This window comes from Rhopilema esculentum, chromosome 19, assembly GCF_057945365.1.
Source record: "Rhopilema esculentum isolate cy_ngs chromosome 19, ASM5794536v1, whole genome shotgun sequence".
NCBI lineage: Eukaryota > Metazoa > Cnidaria > Scyphozoa > Rhizostomeae > Rhizostomatidae > Rhopilema > Rhopilema esculentum.
The window spans coordinates 394,209-412,258 of NC_142833.1; the positions used below are offsets into that span (position 1 = coordinate 394,209).

Below are 18,050 nucleotides of genomic sequence, written 5' to 3' on the forward strand. Positions count from 1 at the left end.
GCATCACATACCCTCTCAAACTGCAGAAGAAATTAATTGTAAAACTGATTATAAAAAGGTTGCAAAAAGTAGAATCCTTATTGGAGACAACGTAACGTAACGTAACTTAATGGCGTAACGGACCAAAGTTACCTATATTTCGACAAATAAGGGCCTCCGGCCTTAAGGGCCCCCAGCAAAATGCCTTCTATGTTATTTTACCGTGAAGCTGGATGCGATAAACGATTTCAAAGAACCCTTGAATCACACACCATGATGTTTGGGTGAGACACAATCCTCTCGGTTCGGTTTGTATAGAATGTAGTGACATACTTCCAACAACAGCTAGCACGTTTTAAATGGTACCATTTGTAATAGGCAAAGAGCTTTCTTACCAGTGGCGGGGTGGCTATGTTTTCCCTGGGGTGGCCAAGTCGATATTTGCGCCCTATCTATATATCGTGGTTATATAAAAGCATATGTTTCTAGAAGGGAAATCGATTTTTGCAACTTGAATACAAAGTTGCATAAATAAGTTTTGACTAAAAATACGAATATGAATGGAAAAGTTATGTAATCCTAACATTTGACCTTCCGATCGTGGTTCGGAAAAATATCAAGCTACTTTGAATTGGCTTATTTTCCACAGTCGGCCTATTTTCGAGGAAAAATTACTGTAGGGATAACATAAAATACTAATCAAAATACATTATATTCAATTACACTAATGTTTCATACAGGCTACTCATTTATTATATCCAGAATACAAGCTTCAGAGTAAAATAACGTAGAGCAAATTTTTGTTTCGGGTTCCTTAGTTATTTTAACTAAAAGTAACCTTAGTCCATTTCGCCACTGCTTGTGGGCGATTTTATCAGCCTAGTGTCATCGTATACATGATGTATGATATACAAATATGGCCTCAAGTTTGTTATTCTTTAATAGTTTCTAAATAGTAGTAGTCTTTCAAAAACTTGAAAGTTTCAAGCATTGAATCACACTATTGAATCGGACAGAGGCAGCGCGCTAAGGATCAAGTTTAGTTACAAAGGAGGATCCACCATGGTTGGGTCCGACGCTAAAAAAATTTTGGAAATCAAGCCTTCTAGAATGGAAAATGCATCTCCCAGGCTAAAATTTAACAAATTACTACACCGCTCAGAATAGACAGCTCGACGGTGCTCAGAAAAACATCGATTTTTGATTTTTAGAAAAAATTTGGGAGGGGAGGACTCATGCGTTGGATAAAGAAAGAAAGGGTGACCTTTGGTTCACAACGATGTTAATAACAAGAAGTTGCTGTATTGATTGCCAGGGGTATTCAATGTACTTAGGCCCGAAGATCTGTGGCGTACCATCAGACTTTTTGGCGCTCGGAGTGCCAACTAATAGAAAACATTTTTGGCATACGTAAAATCTTGAAAACACGAAAAAATATGACACAAATATTGATTGGGTCATGGCAGCGCAACGTGCTTCGATTGTAGAATCACACATTTTATTAGATTGTTCACAGCAAGTTACAGTGAAGTGTTCTACCCGTGTACGATCAATTTTGATGTTCCTAGTCAATTATTACAAGCAAACGATTTTGGCGCCTCCTTATCTCCATTTGCGCCCCAATTTGGGGGGGTCATGGCTTCCCTGGCCCCCTCTGCCACCACGCCACTGTTTCTTACACGTACTGAAAAGGTACAACCAATGACGCTTTCTTCGTGAAAATGTGGTACATCCTCGATTTTTTCCCGCTGTTGATAGCATTTATTTGCAAAGCCACCATTTCTCTTCCTCTGGAAAAAGCCTCTGAGTCTTCCATATTGCTTTTCCTACAAATTGCTCAAAGGCACTTGAACTCAACCATTCGTTTGTACTTTCTTCTTTTTCGGGGTGCAGGCGCTCAGCTCAAAGATTTACTTCAAGATGTTTTTTCAACACGAATTGAAGCTTCATTTCTTCTGTTAGCTGACACCTGGCATCAAAATGTTGTCTTGTTTGTCTTGCTCTCTGTCTCTAGATGTTATATGTTAGATTTTAGAATAATTTCTCTGGGAATATCTAGATATCTTGATGCTTCTTTCTCATCTGTGTGATCACCACTTCTTGTAATTCATTCCAAACCTCTTTACATCCTTTGATGTTCGCAAGAACAGCATCTATAAGTGAGGAGAAAAGTTGAGCAAACTTAACGTCATGATCTCGTGGAAAGTACTTCACCTCAGTAATTGCCTTCTCCAGCATTTTCATCTTTGATGTCGAGGCACGGAAACATACAACAACACCAATCAGTGATAATTTCCAAATCTTAAGTTCTTGGACAGAATTGATAATTGCCTCGGTTGCAAGATCTGAAGGAGGGGCACATCACTAAAATGTTCCGTTCCCACTGTTCACCAAAAAGGTTCCCAAGCTGATAATTTCGCCCAGTATTTGCAGTTTCACACCTGTTGTAATGCCGACTAGTTTGTGCATGTCCGTCTGCCACTCGTACCTTGAAAGCTTGATTCACTGCCTCGAGAAGCCATGGGCCCCTCCTCTTTCTGGAAGGTGCATTGTCATAAAAACTGTGTACACCTGTCGCCATTAGTCATTGATAATGTACTACTGACAAACTTATGATCTCTGATGTCCTTGTTGGCGCTGCCATCTATTTTAATGCTGTAGAAAATTCCCTCTGTAGAATGCTGTAGCATGTTCAATGCTGTAGAAGGAAAAGTATTTTTATTTCCTGCAGCTCAATGGCCTGGAAAGAAGGCAGCATTTCTTTGTAACACATTGGATCCCTGAGCGTGTGTTGATTGCTTTAGGTTTTTATCTTGGCTTTTAATTTCTTCCCTTTGTGGCGAATCTGCAATGTTGGCTGTTGCTCTTTTTCTCTTTTCCACTGATCCTACGTTGGAGGCCTGCGCCACTAATCCTGAACTGGAGGGGCCAGCAATGTAAAGAAAATATCCTATTTCTCCATTTAGCCCCAATGGTGGCAATCTTCTTGCTGACGCTGTTTTACTTATTGACTTTTGTTAAATGTATATGTTGTGAACTAAAGGTTTATTTGAATAAATACTTTAGGCTTATTCTAGTTTTTTATTTACCGAAAATTTGGGGAAGCTATTATTATTTATTATCATTAGGAAACTCTTTAAAGTTGGTTTTTACATAGATTTTATAAAGAAAACTATTTCACATCAACTATTTACAATAAACACTCATATCTAAATACAATAAAATGCTAAGGAATCGATCAATGAGAAGATAAAGGATTAATACCTGGAATAAAATGTTTTTAATTTCTGCAAATTGACAATTGCAATCCTCCCCACTTCATCTTGTAACGCGTTTTTTAAAAGAGCAGACAGAGGTCATGCTTTTAATGTCATTTTGAAGTTTGTTCCATAAGATGCTACCACAAAAGATTACACTACTATTTCCATATCTAATAGTGCTAGTTTTGGGCAACATTAGCAGGCTCTTTCGCCGTTAATTTTATTGGTTATTCTTGACCTGGAACCTTATCCCACATGAAAGATGGGTTTTCTAATAAACGTCAAGCATTAGTTTTTGCAAGTTTTTAGTAAGGATTGTGCATTAACTTTATTTGTGTGGAAGTTCGTCAAAAGAAGAGGGAATAGTCATTGTGTAGAATTCGAAGTGCTCTTTTATGGTGCAGTTCAAGTCTTTGTTGGCATCTTTTCCACAAAACATCTATACCAAGAGACAAGAGTTGCTAAGAATAAGAGACAGGTTTTAATCAAGATAATTTGAAACCCTGGAAAAAGCATTAATCTTGCTGTTTATGTTTTACAGACTTTTGATACATGTTGGTTAAATTTCAATCTAGAATCCACTGTTACCCCCAAAAGAGGTACTGTTGGTAACATCAATTGAACATCCGCCTACTTCTAAAATTATGCTTTCAAGCCGAATAGCATAACTTGATATTTTGATGTATTCACAACCATTTGGCTTATTCTAAACCAGGACATCGATTTAGACATAGCCTTGTTCAAGACTTGAGGCAACAACTTCAAAAGAATTGTCACAAGAGAAAATAGTATTATCATTTGCAGAATTGCATACCTCCGACTCCTCAATAATATTGAAGAGCAACGGACCTAGCACAGAGCCTTATGGTACACCGGTCTTTGTTTTCAACAAATTACAATATGTCGTACATATTTTTAGTATTTTTATTCTATTTGAGAGGTAATTTGCAATCAACTCTGCATTCCAAAACCTTATGCGTTCAATTTGGAAAACGCGCAGATCTTGAGGCATACAATCAAATGCCTTTGTTAGATCCAAAGAGATCATGACCGCAACGCCTTTCAAATCTCTAGCCTTACGTATTTTCTCAATCAATCTGATTAGTACATACTTAGCACAATAGTTTTTTCTATAAATGCATAACAGATTTGATTTTTTGATGTCTAAAAAAGGGGCGATTTGTTTTTCTAACAAGCGCTCGAAAACTTTGGACTTTGCTGGTGGTAGGCTAATAGGCCTTTAATTAATACAAGAGGTAAGGTCAGAACTTTTATGGATTGCAGATATATCTGCACCCTTTAGAAGACCAGGGAATTCGCAGGATAGGATTCATTGAGTTAAAGTGTTCAGCTATTTAAGCATAATACATTCCTTTAATTTCTTTATGATATCAACAGAGAGTGTAGCGCTAGTTTTCTTCGAACTCTCTGGTTTGTTTATTTTATTTTCCATATTAACATAGCTGATTGACTGGAACTAAAGAAAAAGGGTTTATATATCGTATGTTACGTTTAATCAAAAAATGCTGGGATGACTTTCATTTTTGCTAAATGCATCAATAATAGGGTCCTTCAATGTGACATTAGATGGCAAACTCACATCGCTTATATAGCACTAACTTAGTCAAAGAGGAGATCCTCTATGGTGGGTAAATTTGTATGTACGCACATAGAAGGTCTTTATTATAAATTATAGGATAAAGTGCAGCTTGTTTTTGAACCATATAAAGCATAGAAAGATAGAAGCGTATTTTGATTTACACAGAAAAAATCTGACTTAAAATGAACTTATTCTATTTGACACAACAATATCACATAAATAATTTTGAAAACGTGGATGTTTTTCGAAATTTATTAATACCTTCTTAGGAAGATCAGATATATCTGCTCTTGCTATTAGTCATAAAATTCTTCACTCAAACATAAAATGCAATAAACGATATTTTCTGAGACTTTACAAGCCATGCAGAGTTTTAACTTCTATTTTGACATGACAAGTTGGGCAAACAATCAGCTTTTCCCCGCAAACTTCACATGTTGCATGTCCACACTGAAAGAACAAATCCTTGTTATTAACTGAGCAGATCTGACACTTCGACTTGCTTTCTAGGGTCATGACTTTTGACCTTAATCTGTCAACGGATGACAGCAAATTTTCCAGTGATTGCCACCGTCTTTGCTCAACTTTGATTTTATTTCCGTCTGAAAAAATAAGCACACCATCAAAGAACTCATCAAACAACCATTAAGTCAGTTCTTTAGACTGAATTTTTTCTTGCCAGTTGAAGTCACTCAATCACTAGAAATGAAATTTACGAAAAAACTGTTTTCGTCCAATAGTTGTAGCCCATAAGGTTTTAGAATAAGACCTGTTGGAAGTAAGGAACTTTTAAAAAACAGCTGATATTTATGTCCAAAGAAGGAGAGGCATCTTTTGTCCAAAACCGCATTTTCTATAATTATCAAGGCTTGAATTTCATTGTGAATTAAACAAATGGAGACCTTCAGTTCAGTTAAGACAGTCAGATTAGGCGCATCAAGAAGGGTCCCTCTAAAAATGAATTTTATTTTAAGGCTTGCTGAAGCATATCAGATACACTGCTTCTCACTTATCAGATTTGACGAAATTTCCAAAAAAGGTTTTGAAAATATGGAAATGCTGATATCCTTATTCGGGCTTTGCTTATTTATTTATTTGTTTTATACTTTATGCACTCATTATGCAAGGCTATAACAATTTTAAAATGCCCTATTATAAATTTAGGTATACTGTGATGAATATTAAAACATGTTTGACAAGATACCTGCACCAATCTTCTCGGCAATTTCCTTTTTGCATTCCACGCAATGTTTTAAATCCAAACAGCAATCTGCAAAATAAGCAAAACTAAGAACTCCGCAAATAGTATCTATACCTGATTTAGGATCTACCAACCCAGAGGACTTTTTTATTGTCAGTTTGTCTAACAAAAAAGTTCTTTGTTGGGTTTACCATATATAGGCTACAGAATTTTAGGCAAATACCATGGCTAATGGAATGAAGCTCTTCGAATATGACATTGACAATTTTCGCCACGTTCTGACAAAAAACTCGTTAACATCTATTCTACGTCTCCGCAGAGGCTCCGCTCGATCAAACCTTGCGAATTGAATAAAGTTAGCCTAATCAGTAAGCCACCTTCCAAGCAATTCAATTCGCTACAACGAAAAATGGAGCACGTATCCTAAACGGTTAATTTCAGATATTTCTCGTGGTTGAGTACAAGGAAACCAACCTTGGCAAGTCACCGTGTGTTTGCAAGGCAGAAACAATACACACGATTGATTCTGATGGCAAACGAAGCAGATTGCAAAACCATTGCTTGATTCAGTTGACAAAATTTTACTCTGTTGGAGAAAGCACATCTTGTAGGTTATGAAAAAGAGGTACAAGAAATACTGTGTAGATGTTAATGAGAAGCTAAAAAGCAGAATGCGATACAGTTGTGGACCTAATCAAGAGAATAAAGAAAAAACAAAGAAGCTGTTCAACGATACCTTCGTTAAGAAAAATGCAAAATTATGAAACATGCATGCATAAACTGCATAAGTAAAAAAAGATAGATAGATAAGTATAAAGCATTTGATTCAAGCTCTGTCTAAGAGAAAATAGATCAGTTGATTTAATGGGATCACTTGTTGAATTTCAATCTTATTGCGGTCACATAACAGTTTAAAAGTAATAGTTTCAAAAAGACGAGAGAGAAAACACTTTACATTAGGAAAAATGAAAGAAATTGACAGCATACTTATACGAAGTATCAAAAGTACCTTGCAAAAGAAACACTTTTTGAAATACTTTGCGCAGCCAGAGCATGAAACAAGATGACCACAGGGATCAAACCTCACGTCACATTCATTTTCTTGACAAAGGCAACAGCGAGTGACGTCACTTTGCCTTTGGCCAATGTCATCGGAATTCTCAGAGAGACTGGATGCGCCAGTGGATCTAAGAATGGATCGGCTTTCTAATAAGCAATACAAGCAAGGAGTTGCTACTTTAAAAGATAACTTTTTCATTAATCAGGAAAGGAATTTTGCCGCTTTTGGAAAACTAAACAGCTTCTACATACCTTTGACAATCTCGTTGTCCTAAACTGTCATCAGATAACCCTTTATCAAACATTACATGTCTTCCATTTATGTCTTCTACTACATTAAATTTCGTCAAAATGGTGTTTCCTTTATCCTGCTTGGAGCCTTGATCACAATCTTCTCCAGTACATCTCACCGCAGACTGTCGGCTGGATGTTTGGCTATGTTGTTGCTGACTGATCTAATGGGTCAAATTAGTTGGCATGTGACTTTCAGCATTGGCATAGAACACTAATTAGTATATAAATGTGCACAAATGCATTAAAACAGACATGAAAAGTTCCGTGTTACCGTCAAGTAGGCAGCAAGGTGGCTCCTTTCTTTCAGTTTAGCATCATTATTATGTCAAGTATTCATTTTAATTTAAACGTTCAGTAAAGCTCAAATATCATATAAAAAATCTATAGAGTTTGCAAATAGTTATATAGCATTATAGCTATACTATTGGCACTTCAAAAAAAGAAAAACTTACAAAACGGCCAAACAAACAGAAGCTGAGATAACAGTGTTTTGCACAGCTCATCAGATTTGAGATGCATCTCTGTCACTGCATCATTACGCAAAGTCTAAGTGCAAACCATTAAGTCATTGCAAAGGTAAAGCTACTGAAAAACAAATTGCTTTTTGCTGCACAAAGATCCTTGATTCTCATTTGCATTTTACGGACACAAATTGCTTGAGTCTTTTCAATATTTACAAATGATTAAAAAATACATCTTTTGCTGATTATGCTTCAGCTTTCAAAATAAGAAGAAATTCTGCAACACCATGAAATCAACTTTGTTTTGGGGGTTGCTTTTGAAATTCTCGAAATCTCCAAAGAAATCTGACCTTTAACAGCGAACCAATTGGCAATTTTACCAAAGAAGAGCAAGAAGCAAAGTTGACAAAACAAAACTCTTTGTCTTTGTCAAAGTGCTGTATTCTGCCAATCTGTTGGATGTGCTAAAATAATATGAAATGGATGCAAAATAACATATTTAGAAATGAAACTACAAAAACTTGAAAAAACAAATAAAATTCATGAAGTAGTAACTTAGAAACTTTTTATAAGCAAGTAGTGGAAATCAAGGATACCTATAAATATAAATTTAAAGTTGTAATCACGTCAAAAGATTTCGCTCGACGTTCTAACATAGCACTGCTTAAACGTTTGATAAGCTGGATGTAGATCTTAAGGAGGTACAAAGGAAAAACAGCGCGTATAGAGGTTTTACAAAATTGGACTGAACGATCTGGCAAACAAAAAAGACAATAGCTGTTTATGGGGTTTTACAAGAAGGCAGCAACGGTCAATTTCCGAAGATTGTAAACCATTCATAACAGTCTTCTATTTTGAAAGGTGCCGATGCTAAGCAATGAGTTAGACTTCGATTTTTGCCACTTTGAAACAGAAAGAATGCCATTTAGAGATCTTGTGCTCGAGAACTAGGAAGCTGGAGAAAATATGAGTATCGATTTATCAAATCAGAGTCTCTGATAAAAATCTATTTCCAGGTGTCTTTTTTTTCTAACAATTAGCAATTGGGATTGGGAGTCGATTGACTATTATTTGAGAATAAGTATCATTCAGCAAGGAGACTTTTCCATCGATGAAAATGATGCAAAAATGATGAGATAGGGACGATATTCAACCTTTTCTTAACAACTTTGACTACATCAGGGTATTGATGGCAGGGACAGCAGAGCTTATGATGGATTTGGGGACTAATACGTTTTGAGGGGGGGGGGACATGTTCAAATCGACTGATAAGTGGGTACGCTAGGCAAGTAGCGCGTCATTTTGGTAAAAAAGTGGCATTGTATTGATTGGCATAGGTATGGTGGGGCTAATCAATTTTCGAAACCTGTTGTTCGGACATCAATGCTGCCATTTATATGACTTTGGTGTTTGAACACTTTCTGAGGTCAAAGAGCCCGGACCGTATCTATCATTGTCGATAGTCCTTGGAGGCTGTTGTGATTTGTTCCTTTAAATCCTCAGACACAGAATAAAGACTTTTCTCTATTCTGTGCCCCAGAGTAGTCAGTTTGGCTCTAACGTATTTCCTTTCTTTAATCACCACCAATGAATGTTTCAAAAAAATTCAATCTGACTTTCAATTTGCAAACGTCGTGTCTGTGTTTGGTGCAGATAAACGTGGAATGAGGTGGACAGCATTCAAAGAAAACGCATCAAGCGGCAGCCAGACTAAGTTGGGGGCGCTGCTCATAGGCAAGTCAGATCGTATCGCAATAAAAGAAAGACAGAATGAAAGAAAGAATCATAGACCGAAAAAAGAAAGAAAAGGATGGACCGGTCACCTGCTAAGATTAGATAGAGACAAACCCGTAACAAAAGGCGGTAAGAAAAGCCCAGGAACTTGGAAGAGCCCACAGAGGAAGAAAAAGGCTTATATGGGTAGACCAAGAGGGGAAAATGGATTTCAAAGATATGAACATCAGTAGGTAGATCGAAGCAGAGAATGTAGCCGCAAACAGCGTTTAATGGAGAAAGAGAGGCAAGAAGAATGCAAACATTAATAAAGATTTACTTCTAGTTTTTAAGATGCTTGTTCTGTGATGCACACAATGCTTTTTCATACAACGGAACGTGTTACTTTCATGGTGAGGTCGAATCGCAAAAGCTAGATACGATCTGACTTGCTAGCTAGATAGTATCGTCTTGAACTCAAAGAATTCATTGATGCTTCTGGTGAGTTTAATAATAAAATCATAAAAAAGAAAGGACGAAAGCATGACCTTTGTAGAGCCCCGACGTCTATTTGAACGAGTAAAACTTAAATTATGATAGCTTTTAGAGACGTAAGAAATTGGGAACATTGGGTCAAGTGTCCCGAACTTTTTTCAAGTGCCCTTAAAATAGTAAAATGTGCCTGCAAAACTTTAAAAAGAAGCTTTCACATTTTCTACGTGGGTGCATTTTTGTTTTCACGAGATCAAATTGCCTTAGGGCTCCAGGTAATAGGGGGCCTCATAAAGTAATAAATTCGACTTTGGGAATAGATTTAATCAAACATAACAAAAGTATGCCTTGAAATTATCGAAAAATCTTGCAAGAAAATGACTGCACAAAAAGCTCTATAATGTATTTTGAGCTAATCTAAAGGGCATTGTTTCAAAACGTTTCTGCTCGCTTGGCTAGCAAATGCCCTCTATTTCACTATCTCCACATGTCACCAAATCCTTTTGCGTGGCCCTGGTCACGGATTCGTCCTTCTTGCTTCAAGGCAGAGCGATGGAAGGATTAGCCCAAAGTTGAAAATTCTTGCAAGAAAGAATTTTCCTGGCCACTATGCACGGCCTGTACAGATGCTATTTCCACATGTGTTAAAAGTTCTTCAAGATTTATCTATTAGCCCCTATGAGTGAATCTTTGGCAGAAATATCATTTTCGGATATGCAACAATTTCCTTTAAGTTACTAAAAATTTTGCCAGAGAAAACAGATTTTTGGAAATTGTAGAAAAGAATTTTATTTAAGTTATGATCTTGGTTGACAGTATACTTTCATTATTCAATAAAAGTTTGCATAGTTGGGCGTGGCTCTTAGAATAAAGGGTGTGGTTAAAGTGCCCTTAAACCCCTGTGACCCCCACCTTCCTAAGTCTCTGATAGCTAAGTCTAAGTCTATTCCTAAGTCTGTAGATCGGTGTGGAAAGGAGACACCTAAATAAGTAAACCTTCTCATTGGCTTTGACCTGGTCAAGGTGGGCTAGGGGGGCCATGGCCTCCGCGCTTTTTCGCTAGACAAAAGACTACACTAAGCTTTAAGTGTTCTTTATCTATAAACCTTTAGTTTACAACAAATTCAAAAACCGAAGTCCGCAAAAACACAGTGTCAGCAAAATGATTGCTACAATTGGGGCTAGTGATGGGTAAGAGGAAACTCTCTTTACATTGATACCCCCCCCCCCAGTTTTGGATCATTGGTGCGGGCCTTGAAAGAGTCCCGCTTTATAGTTCTATTTTCTGCTCAATCTTTGAAATTTGAAAGGCCATAGCCGCCTACCACAAACCTTGAAACTGGCAAACTTCAATTGACGTATCAAAAAAGTTAGAGATTTCCAATTACGGGATAACGTCGACGAATGAAAAAAAAGCCGAGAAAAAATCTCCCCTGGCTTCATTCCCAATTTTCTAAATGTGGTATGAATTCTCAATTGGAAAAAGAATTAAACGAAACTACCTGATTTAAAGGCAATCCTAACACATGTTTATCCGGGGACTTCAGAATTACGGTTTCACCCACAGCAAAGGTATTGGGACAAGTCGACGATCTAGTAGCCTCGCTTTCGCGGAATTCCAAGCCATCATTATTAGAACATAGTGCCTTGACACACTGCGCCTCATTGTTGCTGCGGCCACCACGTGATATTTTGCTACCACATTGATCTATTCTAGAAGATGGTTGCTTTGAAGACAGTTGCCAGTCATCTTGCATGGGAGTTGATGATCTATTGAGGTTTGAAGATACTTCGGCAAATCGTTCAATAGCTTTATTGTTATTCTCACTGGCAACTTTAAACGATTTTGTGTCAACAGTTGAAGACTTTGTGTACCTATGGTTTCCTGTCATTCGCCCTTGTCCACTCGCCCCCTGCGAACTCAGAACATGCGAGTAAAAATTGGCATTTCTATTTTCGTAAACATCGTCTTCAGGCTTCACGTAAGAAGTCTGACAGGCTTGCAATGAGCTATATTGTAAACTGCGGTGAAGCGGAATCTGACTAGTCGTATAGCCGCGCGACCGAGTGTTTATTTCTGGCGGCTTCACTATCTTTGGCAGGTGACCTTTATAGAAAGTAGGACCGTAGCCTGCGACTGTACATCTCAATTCAACCTGATTAGAAAGAAAGCTCATTCTTTCAGTTTTTGTTCCAACAACAAATAATCAACATTAAAAGCACAAACCTTGATACTACTATTACAATGTTTTTAAGTTAGGAATCAAAGCAGATGTACAGATGGCCGATAATCAACCTCTGTTTCATAATTAGCTTGAAACTGAGAAGATGAATGATTTGAATAGCTCTTTCTATGAGGTTTAAGGATATTCTAAGTATTTTCACATTGCATTAACAGGCAATTCCGGGAATACAATGTATTAAAGTGTCAAAGATACAGAAGAAACAAGAAACAACCTTGCCGTCTCTACCAAGTTGATAAACAGTTTTCTTAAGACTCTGATTCCAAACAACACAAACAGCACTTAAGGAATTGCCAATGCAACTCTCGTAGTTGATGATTCTGCCAAAGTTGTCATCCAAGGACTGGAAGGTACTTCGGAGTACCGTTTGGCGTAACGTTGAGGTGCATTCAACCGTGGCACCAGGAAAGAGACCCTTTGACATGACTTCAGTAGAATTTATTCTTTCTGGAAGACTGACCCTGAAGTGATAATAAATTACTGGCAGTAATGAAATATATCAACCGGGAGGTAGGCACATCTTATTGGTTAAATCTACCTTCGTATCAGACATGAATTATCGAAAACAGCTTCAGTACAAAATACAAAAGTAGCTTCAGTGCAAAAAAATTAATGTAAACAAAAAACTAGCTACAAGCAATGCTGACAGCTCAGTAATACTGTACACTTTGAACGTCAAAGGTCAAAGAGTTGACCAATGATGTCGCAAACTTTGACCTTGAGCCTTGACCTTCTTTAACAAAGGAGCCAGCATGTATAACAACCAATAGAGCAAAAGAAAAATATTCGAAGCAGAAATACTAACCAGCAGCCTTGATGACCGGATTTCCTTCTGAATGGGTGCGCAAGTTCGTGTTTGTTATTCATGTAGCAAGTGACGCAGAGAACAATGGAGGTGCAGATGAGACAGTTCCATATGGTGCCGATGATAACCTCACTGCACTCATAACACTTACAATTGTGTTTTTCCCCTAAAATCGAGGCACGAAAATTGATATTGATTAACGTATTTCAACCGGCTTTGAAAGTAGCAGTGATCGGAAGGCAGTGTTTGAGCCTGTTTACACACTAGCACATAAGATAACTGCAAAATGAAAAGCCAGCCAATGAGACAAAGCATGAACAAGTTATTGGAACTGCTAAAAAGTAAAGGCAAGCGAATGGGACTATTGCAAAGACTTGAACAGTAAAGGGGACTATACATCAGTAAATAAGTAAATAATCATTAAACAGTGAATAAGTATAAGCCAGTGTCCCAATAAAAGAAAAAAGGACTCCCTCTCTGTGAGAACTGCCCCTTCGGTCATGCAGATCGCAAAAAGTAACTAGAACACGTGATTATGTCATCGAGTAATATTAAATAAAAATAACTAGGTTACGCCTAGAAATTTGTCGAATACATTGCTCCTCTTACTGTCAAAAAGACGTGTTGTCACATACCGTCATGAATAGGTTCTGTCATTTACTGTCATCAATGCGTTGTGTCACTTTTTTTCACGAATACGTTGTGTCACTTACTCTCAGAAACATGCTGTCTCTTACAGTCAAGATTACGTGTTGTCACTTACTGTCATGAATATGTTGTGTCACTTACTGTCACGAATGCTTTCTGTCACTTACTGTCACAAATACGTTGTTTCTTACGGTTGTGAAAATGTTCCTCTCAATTTCTTTATTATCTATATCTGTCACATGTGTAAATATGAAAAGATTAAATGAAATGATTGATAAGTTGACCCAAGCTTCTTATTGAAAAAGATCTAAAAACGGGAGGTTATAGACATCCATGCCGTCTTGTGCTTCTTAAACCGAACAGCAAGATCACGTTGTCTCAAAAGAAAATTGACAAGAGCCAACTCTTACCACTTTGTCTGGCATCATGAGCAACAATCGTCCCTGGTCTTTTGTCATCGATTTCATAGAAACCTTTGAGCCCACTGTCCCAAATGACAGTCACCAGCAGCCTTTGCAGATCGCTTCTGACATGAATGATTGTTCCAACAGTTCCTTCTCCGCCATCTTGGTCATTGTAACTCCATCCCTCACCTCTTACAACTCTGACGCCTCGCGCCGCAATCATTTCGTTGGAAGAACTGACACAATCTCTTCTTTTGGTCGTAGCAACACAATGAGAATAGTCTAAAAGAAATCAAACAGAAATTTAAAGGTAAAACACTTTTTGAACAGAGAGAAGAGGACTAAATTCAAATTGATGATTGACACTTTTTCCATCAAACAGATACAGAAGTGACAATAAAAACACTTCGTATGGAGGTATTAATAAATGACGTACACTGGAAAAAGCTCAGCAACGGATGAGATTCACACGAAGGCATAGAAACTATGATCGATTTAAAAAGTTTTTTAGCGAGCTCACAGCAAACAAAAACAGGATTTCACAAGCAGGGAAGAATGTAGAGAGTACCAATTTACCTTTAGAATATGTCCATGCCGTTGTTTCATTTACAGTTTAGAAAAGTTTGCACATAGCTACAGAGGAGATGGTGTTATCTAGCCGCAAAGAAATCACGTCTGCCTAGAACATAGGTTTGTTGAATCCGTGACTTCTGAACAAATGTACTTGAACGCTTGCGGATGTCCCTGGCTTCATTTTGTCAATTGTTCTACAAGGTTTGGTATTCCGGACACACAGTTCTCAAGTCTCGTGCACTTACGCGTTCAACGTTCCGAGAGTGCACGTAGATTATCAAACTTTTAAATATCAAGATTTTTGCTAGATAATAAGGATTTTAGAAAAACATATTGATTTTCAGTAAATCATGGACAGTTGCGTTTACTTATTCACTTATTGATTCTACCGATTCGCTCTGACGATTCGCACGGAAAACGCTGTGCAAAGTGTCAGCAAAAGCTTTTAGTTTAAAAGAAATGTTAAGTTTATTTTTGTTTTAACAACATATTCAAGGATTGTTTATGGAAGAGGTATTTAGCATTTGGAAACTGGAAATTTCGTAAGATTTGTTAGTAAAGACTTGCGTATTGAAGTATCAAAATAACTTTTCTCAAAATCACCATACGATCTTCAATCGACATTCGTTGGAAAGACAACTCAATATTCTAGAGGAATTTGCAAGTTCCGACTTAAAATCTACGGTTCTCCAAAAAAATATGCCCTCTGAAAAACTTGCGAAATTGAGCTTTTTAAGAAAATCGAGGGTCAGTGTATCAAAAATAAGTTCCCCGTGGACAAACATCAGCCAAGTTTTCGCGTTCTTCTAGCTATCCACTATCAGTTGAGAGTGATTTCACCTCTAAGAACAAATTGCAACCGAGAAAGTTGGCTATTTTTCAACTTAAAGTTCGGTACAAGAACGGCCATGTTGAAAGGTAAGCCATTTTTAGGGACAGGGAGGTCGTCTGTTTTGGCCAAAGAACTGGCCGTTAACTCGATTTGAGAGTGTTTGACTGTGATATGATATTAATTTGCTCCATTTGGATGAGTATCTGTTTATCTCTACAAAGAATTCTTGTGACATAGACGTAGCAAGGAAGAAGAAAATTCTCAGTATTTTAATACTTACAATTTATATGTGTCAAATGGCGATGTAATCGTCAAGCCTATATAATTCAATCACTTACCTCTTTGGACGAGGTGCTACGCCAACTGAAAACAAACCATGTTCTATTTGCTGTCGAGAAGTTTTCTGAGAACACAAATTGCGTTGCACATTTTCTGTTAAAGTGACTGACTGAGGGAAACACAAAGTCTCTTAAAGACACCAACCATTAAAAATTCAGTGAACTGAGGCTTATTCATATTCAGATTTCAAAGTGAACATGTGGATCTTTTCACATAAAACAACCCGGGGCAATTTTCATTTCTGTTCCTACAAGATAAATCTTTTATAGTATGCATTTTACCTTCAAGATGAGCATCTAAATTAAAACATTCGGCTATTGTTGAGATAAAAACATCATAGTATCAGCTACAGGTTTTTGTAGCTGGAAATCAAACTACCTATTTATCATTATCACGAAAAGTTAGATATATTCAAGAAGGGATAGAATACATAAATGTAGCATTACAAATAAACTAACAGATAGATAAAGGGGAGAGTGGGAAATGTAACATTTGTCGTAGGAAAATAACATCTGGCACTGTGTATCCACTGATCATTTATATCTATATAAATGAGCTCAAACGTATCACAGCTCCGCGTTGCCCACACATAAGGTTCTTTTGGTTGCAAAATCCGAGGATTCAACGAAAACACGTGTGGATACACAGACACATAGTTGACGTTCAACCAGGCAGAGCTTCTGAAAGACTTCTGCCATTCACTAAGCGGTGAAATAAAAGGGAAAATTACTCGGTTGTCCTTCACCTAACTAAAACTCTGACAACATGCGACATAATAAAAAACGAACAAGAAATTAGATACTTGGCAGGAAAATGTCAACATGAAACAATTTCATGCTGATTTATTAAATTACATATATGCTGTTTTCGATTGCTGTCGCAAAATGCTCGTCCGGGAAGTGGCCCAACTAGTTGGAAAAAATGTCACAAATCTGACCATTTGGGTAGAGTCTTCTTGAATTGGTGAAAAGATTGAGAAGCATAATTAAATTCTTTTTATAAAAAACAATTTATGTTAAAAAGAAATACCTTCGACATGAGTATTTCTTTCGTATTGAGTATGAAGATGACAGTGTACCAAAGGGGCTAAAAATTAGTGATCTTACAAAAGTTACTAAGAAGGGTCTTGTAAGTAGAGCAAGAAACCATCATAATGACATACAAATGCATGATCAAAAGAGACAAGGATTAAAATAGAAATAGCATGCATTTGAAAAATTAAAAAATTCTAGTGGGTGATGTCAGGCAATGTCTGGTGTGCCTTTAACTCCATTCTTCATGCTCTAGAATAGGTGTTCATCAATTGCGCCATCGCAGTGGTTTAGTTCTCAACCCGTCATTTGACACTTTCCCGACGTCTGTAAGCTGCACGTTTGAGAACTAATGGAATGTTTTGGCCTGTAGCCCACTCTGCAAGATCATTTAAACCAAAGGACTGATGTTACTAAATACCATTCTTTGATGCAAAACAATAAAAAGCGATGAAATGTGTCTGAAATTTTGTCCAAATTGCTTTCCAAAAAAAGGTTTCCAAGAAACTGAATGCTCGGTTATAATTGGTCAAACATTTTTAACACTTCACATTTCACGAACGAAACGCCATTAAAAGATCGAAACTCAACACACTTTTTTGCAAATCTCTAAAACAAAATTCATCCATATCGCTGAAGGTAGCTTTTAAAATCACTAACAAAATTCAGCGCTTCACTAAAATCACTTGAATGGTGTCTTGAACAAAGCCATTGGACGCACCTGTTATGCTCGGGAAAACCTGTTGTGCAAAGGCAATGGAAGTGGATGAATGACTGCTCATGAACAGGGCAGGTCTGGTGGTCGCGGTGCAAGGCCAATTCAATTTATTCCAACTCTGTGAATGTTTGGTTACTCTACTAAGAATACGATCGGATTATCCTACTTCGCCATGAATAAATTGTCAATATTGGCATCTGCAGTGCAGCAACATGAGAAAAGAAGCAACAGAGGAAACTGGAAGATAACTGAAAAGGAACTGGGTAGCAACCTTGAACCGGAAAACTGCATACAGGAACTGTGTGAATTTTGCCTTAGTTACTGCGGCGACGGGCAGTCCTGTCCGTTGAAAACTACGGAGGCAGAATTTGGTCATGATAACAATGGTAGCAACGAGG

The 18,050-nt window shown here is 37.3% G+C and overlaps 1 protein-coding gene across 1 annotated transcript; it reads right to left on the reverse strand.

Annotated features, from left to right (window-relative positions):
- Positions 1-2,060: 2,060 nt before the first annotated feature.
- Positions 2,061-17,459, reverse strand: LOC135688044 (uncharacterized). The gene is made up of 11 exons (XM_065204734.2): positions 15,903-17,459; positions 14,166-14,441; positions 13,108-13,273; positions 12,517-12,763; positions 11,562-12,215; positions 8,205-8,318; positions 7,352-7,554; positions 7,050-7,227; positions 6,515-6,626; positions 6,044-6,109; positions 2,061-5,441 (listed from the first exon to the last, which is right to left on the reverse strand). Exons 2-11 carry the CDS (start codon positions 14,380-14,382, stop codon positions 5,194-5,196), a joined length of 2,205 nt encoding a protein of 734 aa, XP_065060806.2. The 5' UTR covers positions 14,383-14,441; positions 15,903-17,459; the 3' UTR covers positions 2,061-5,193.
- Positions 17,460-18,050: the final 591 nt, after the last annotated feature.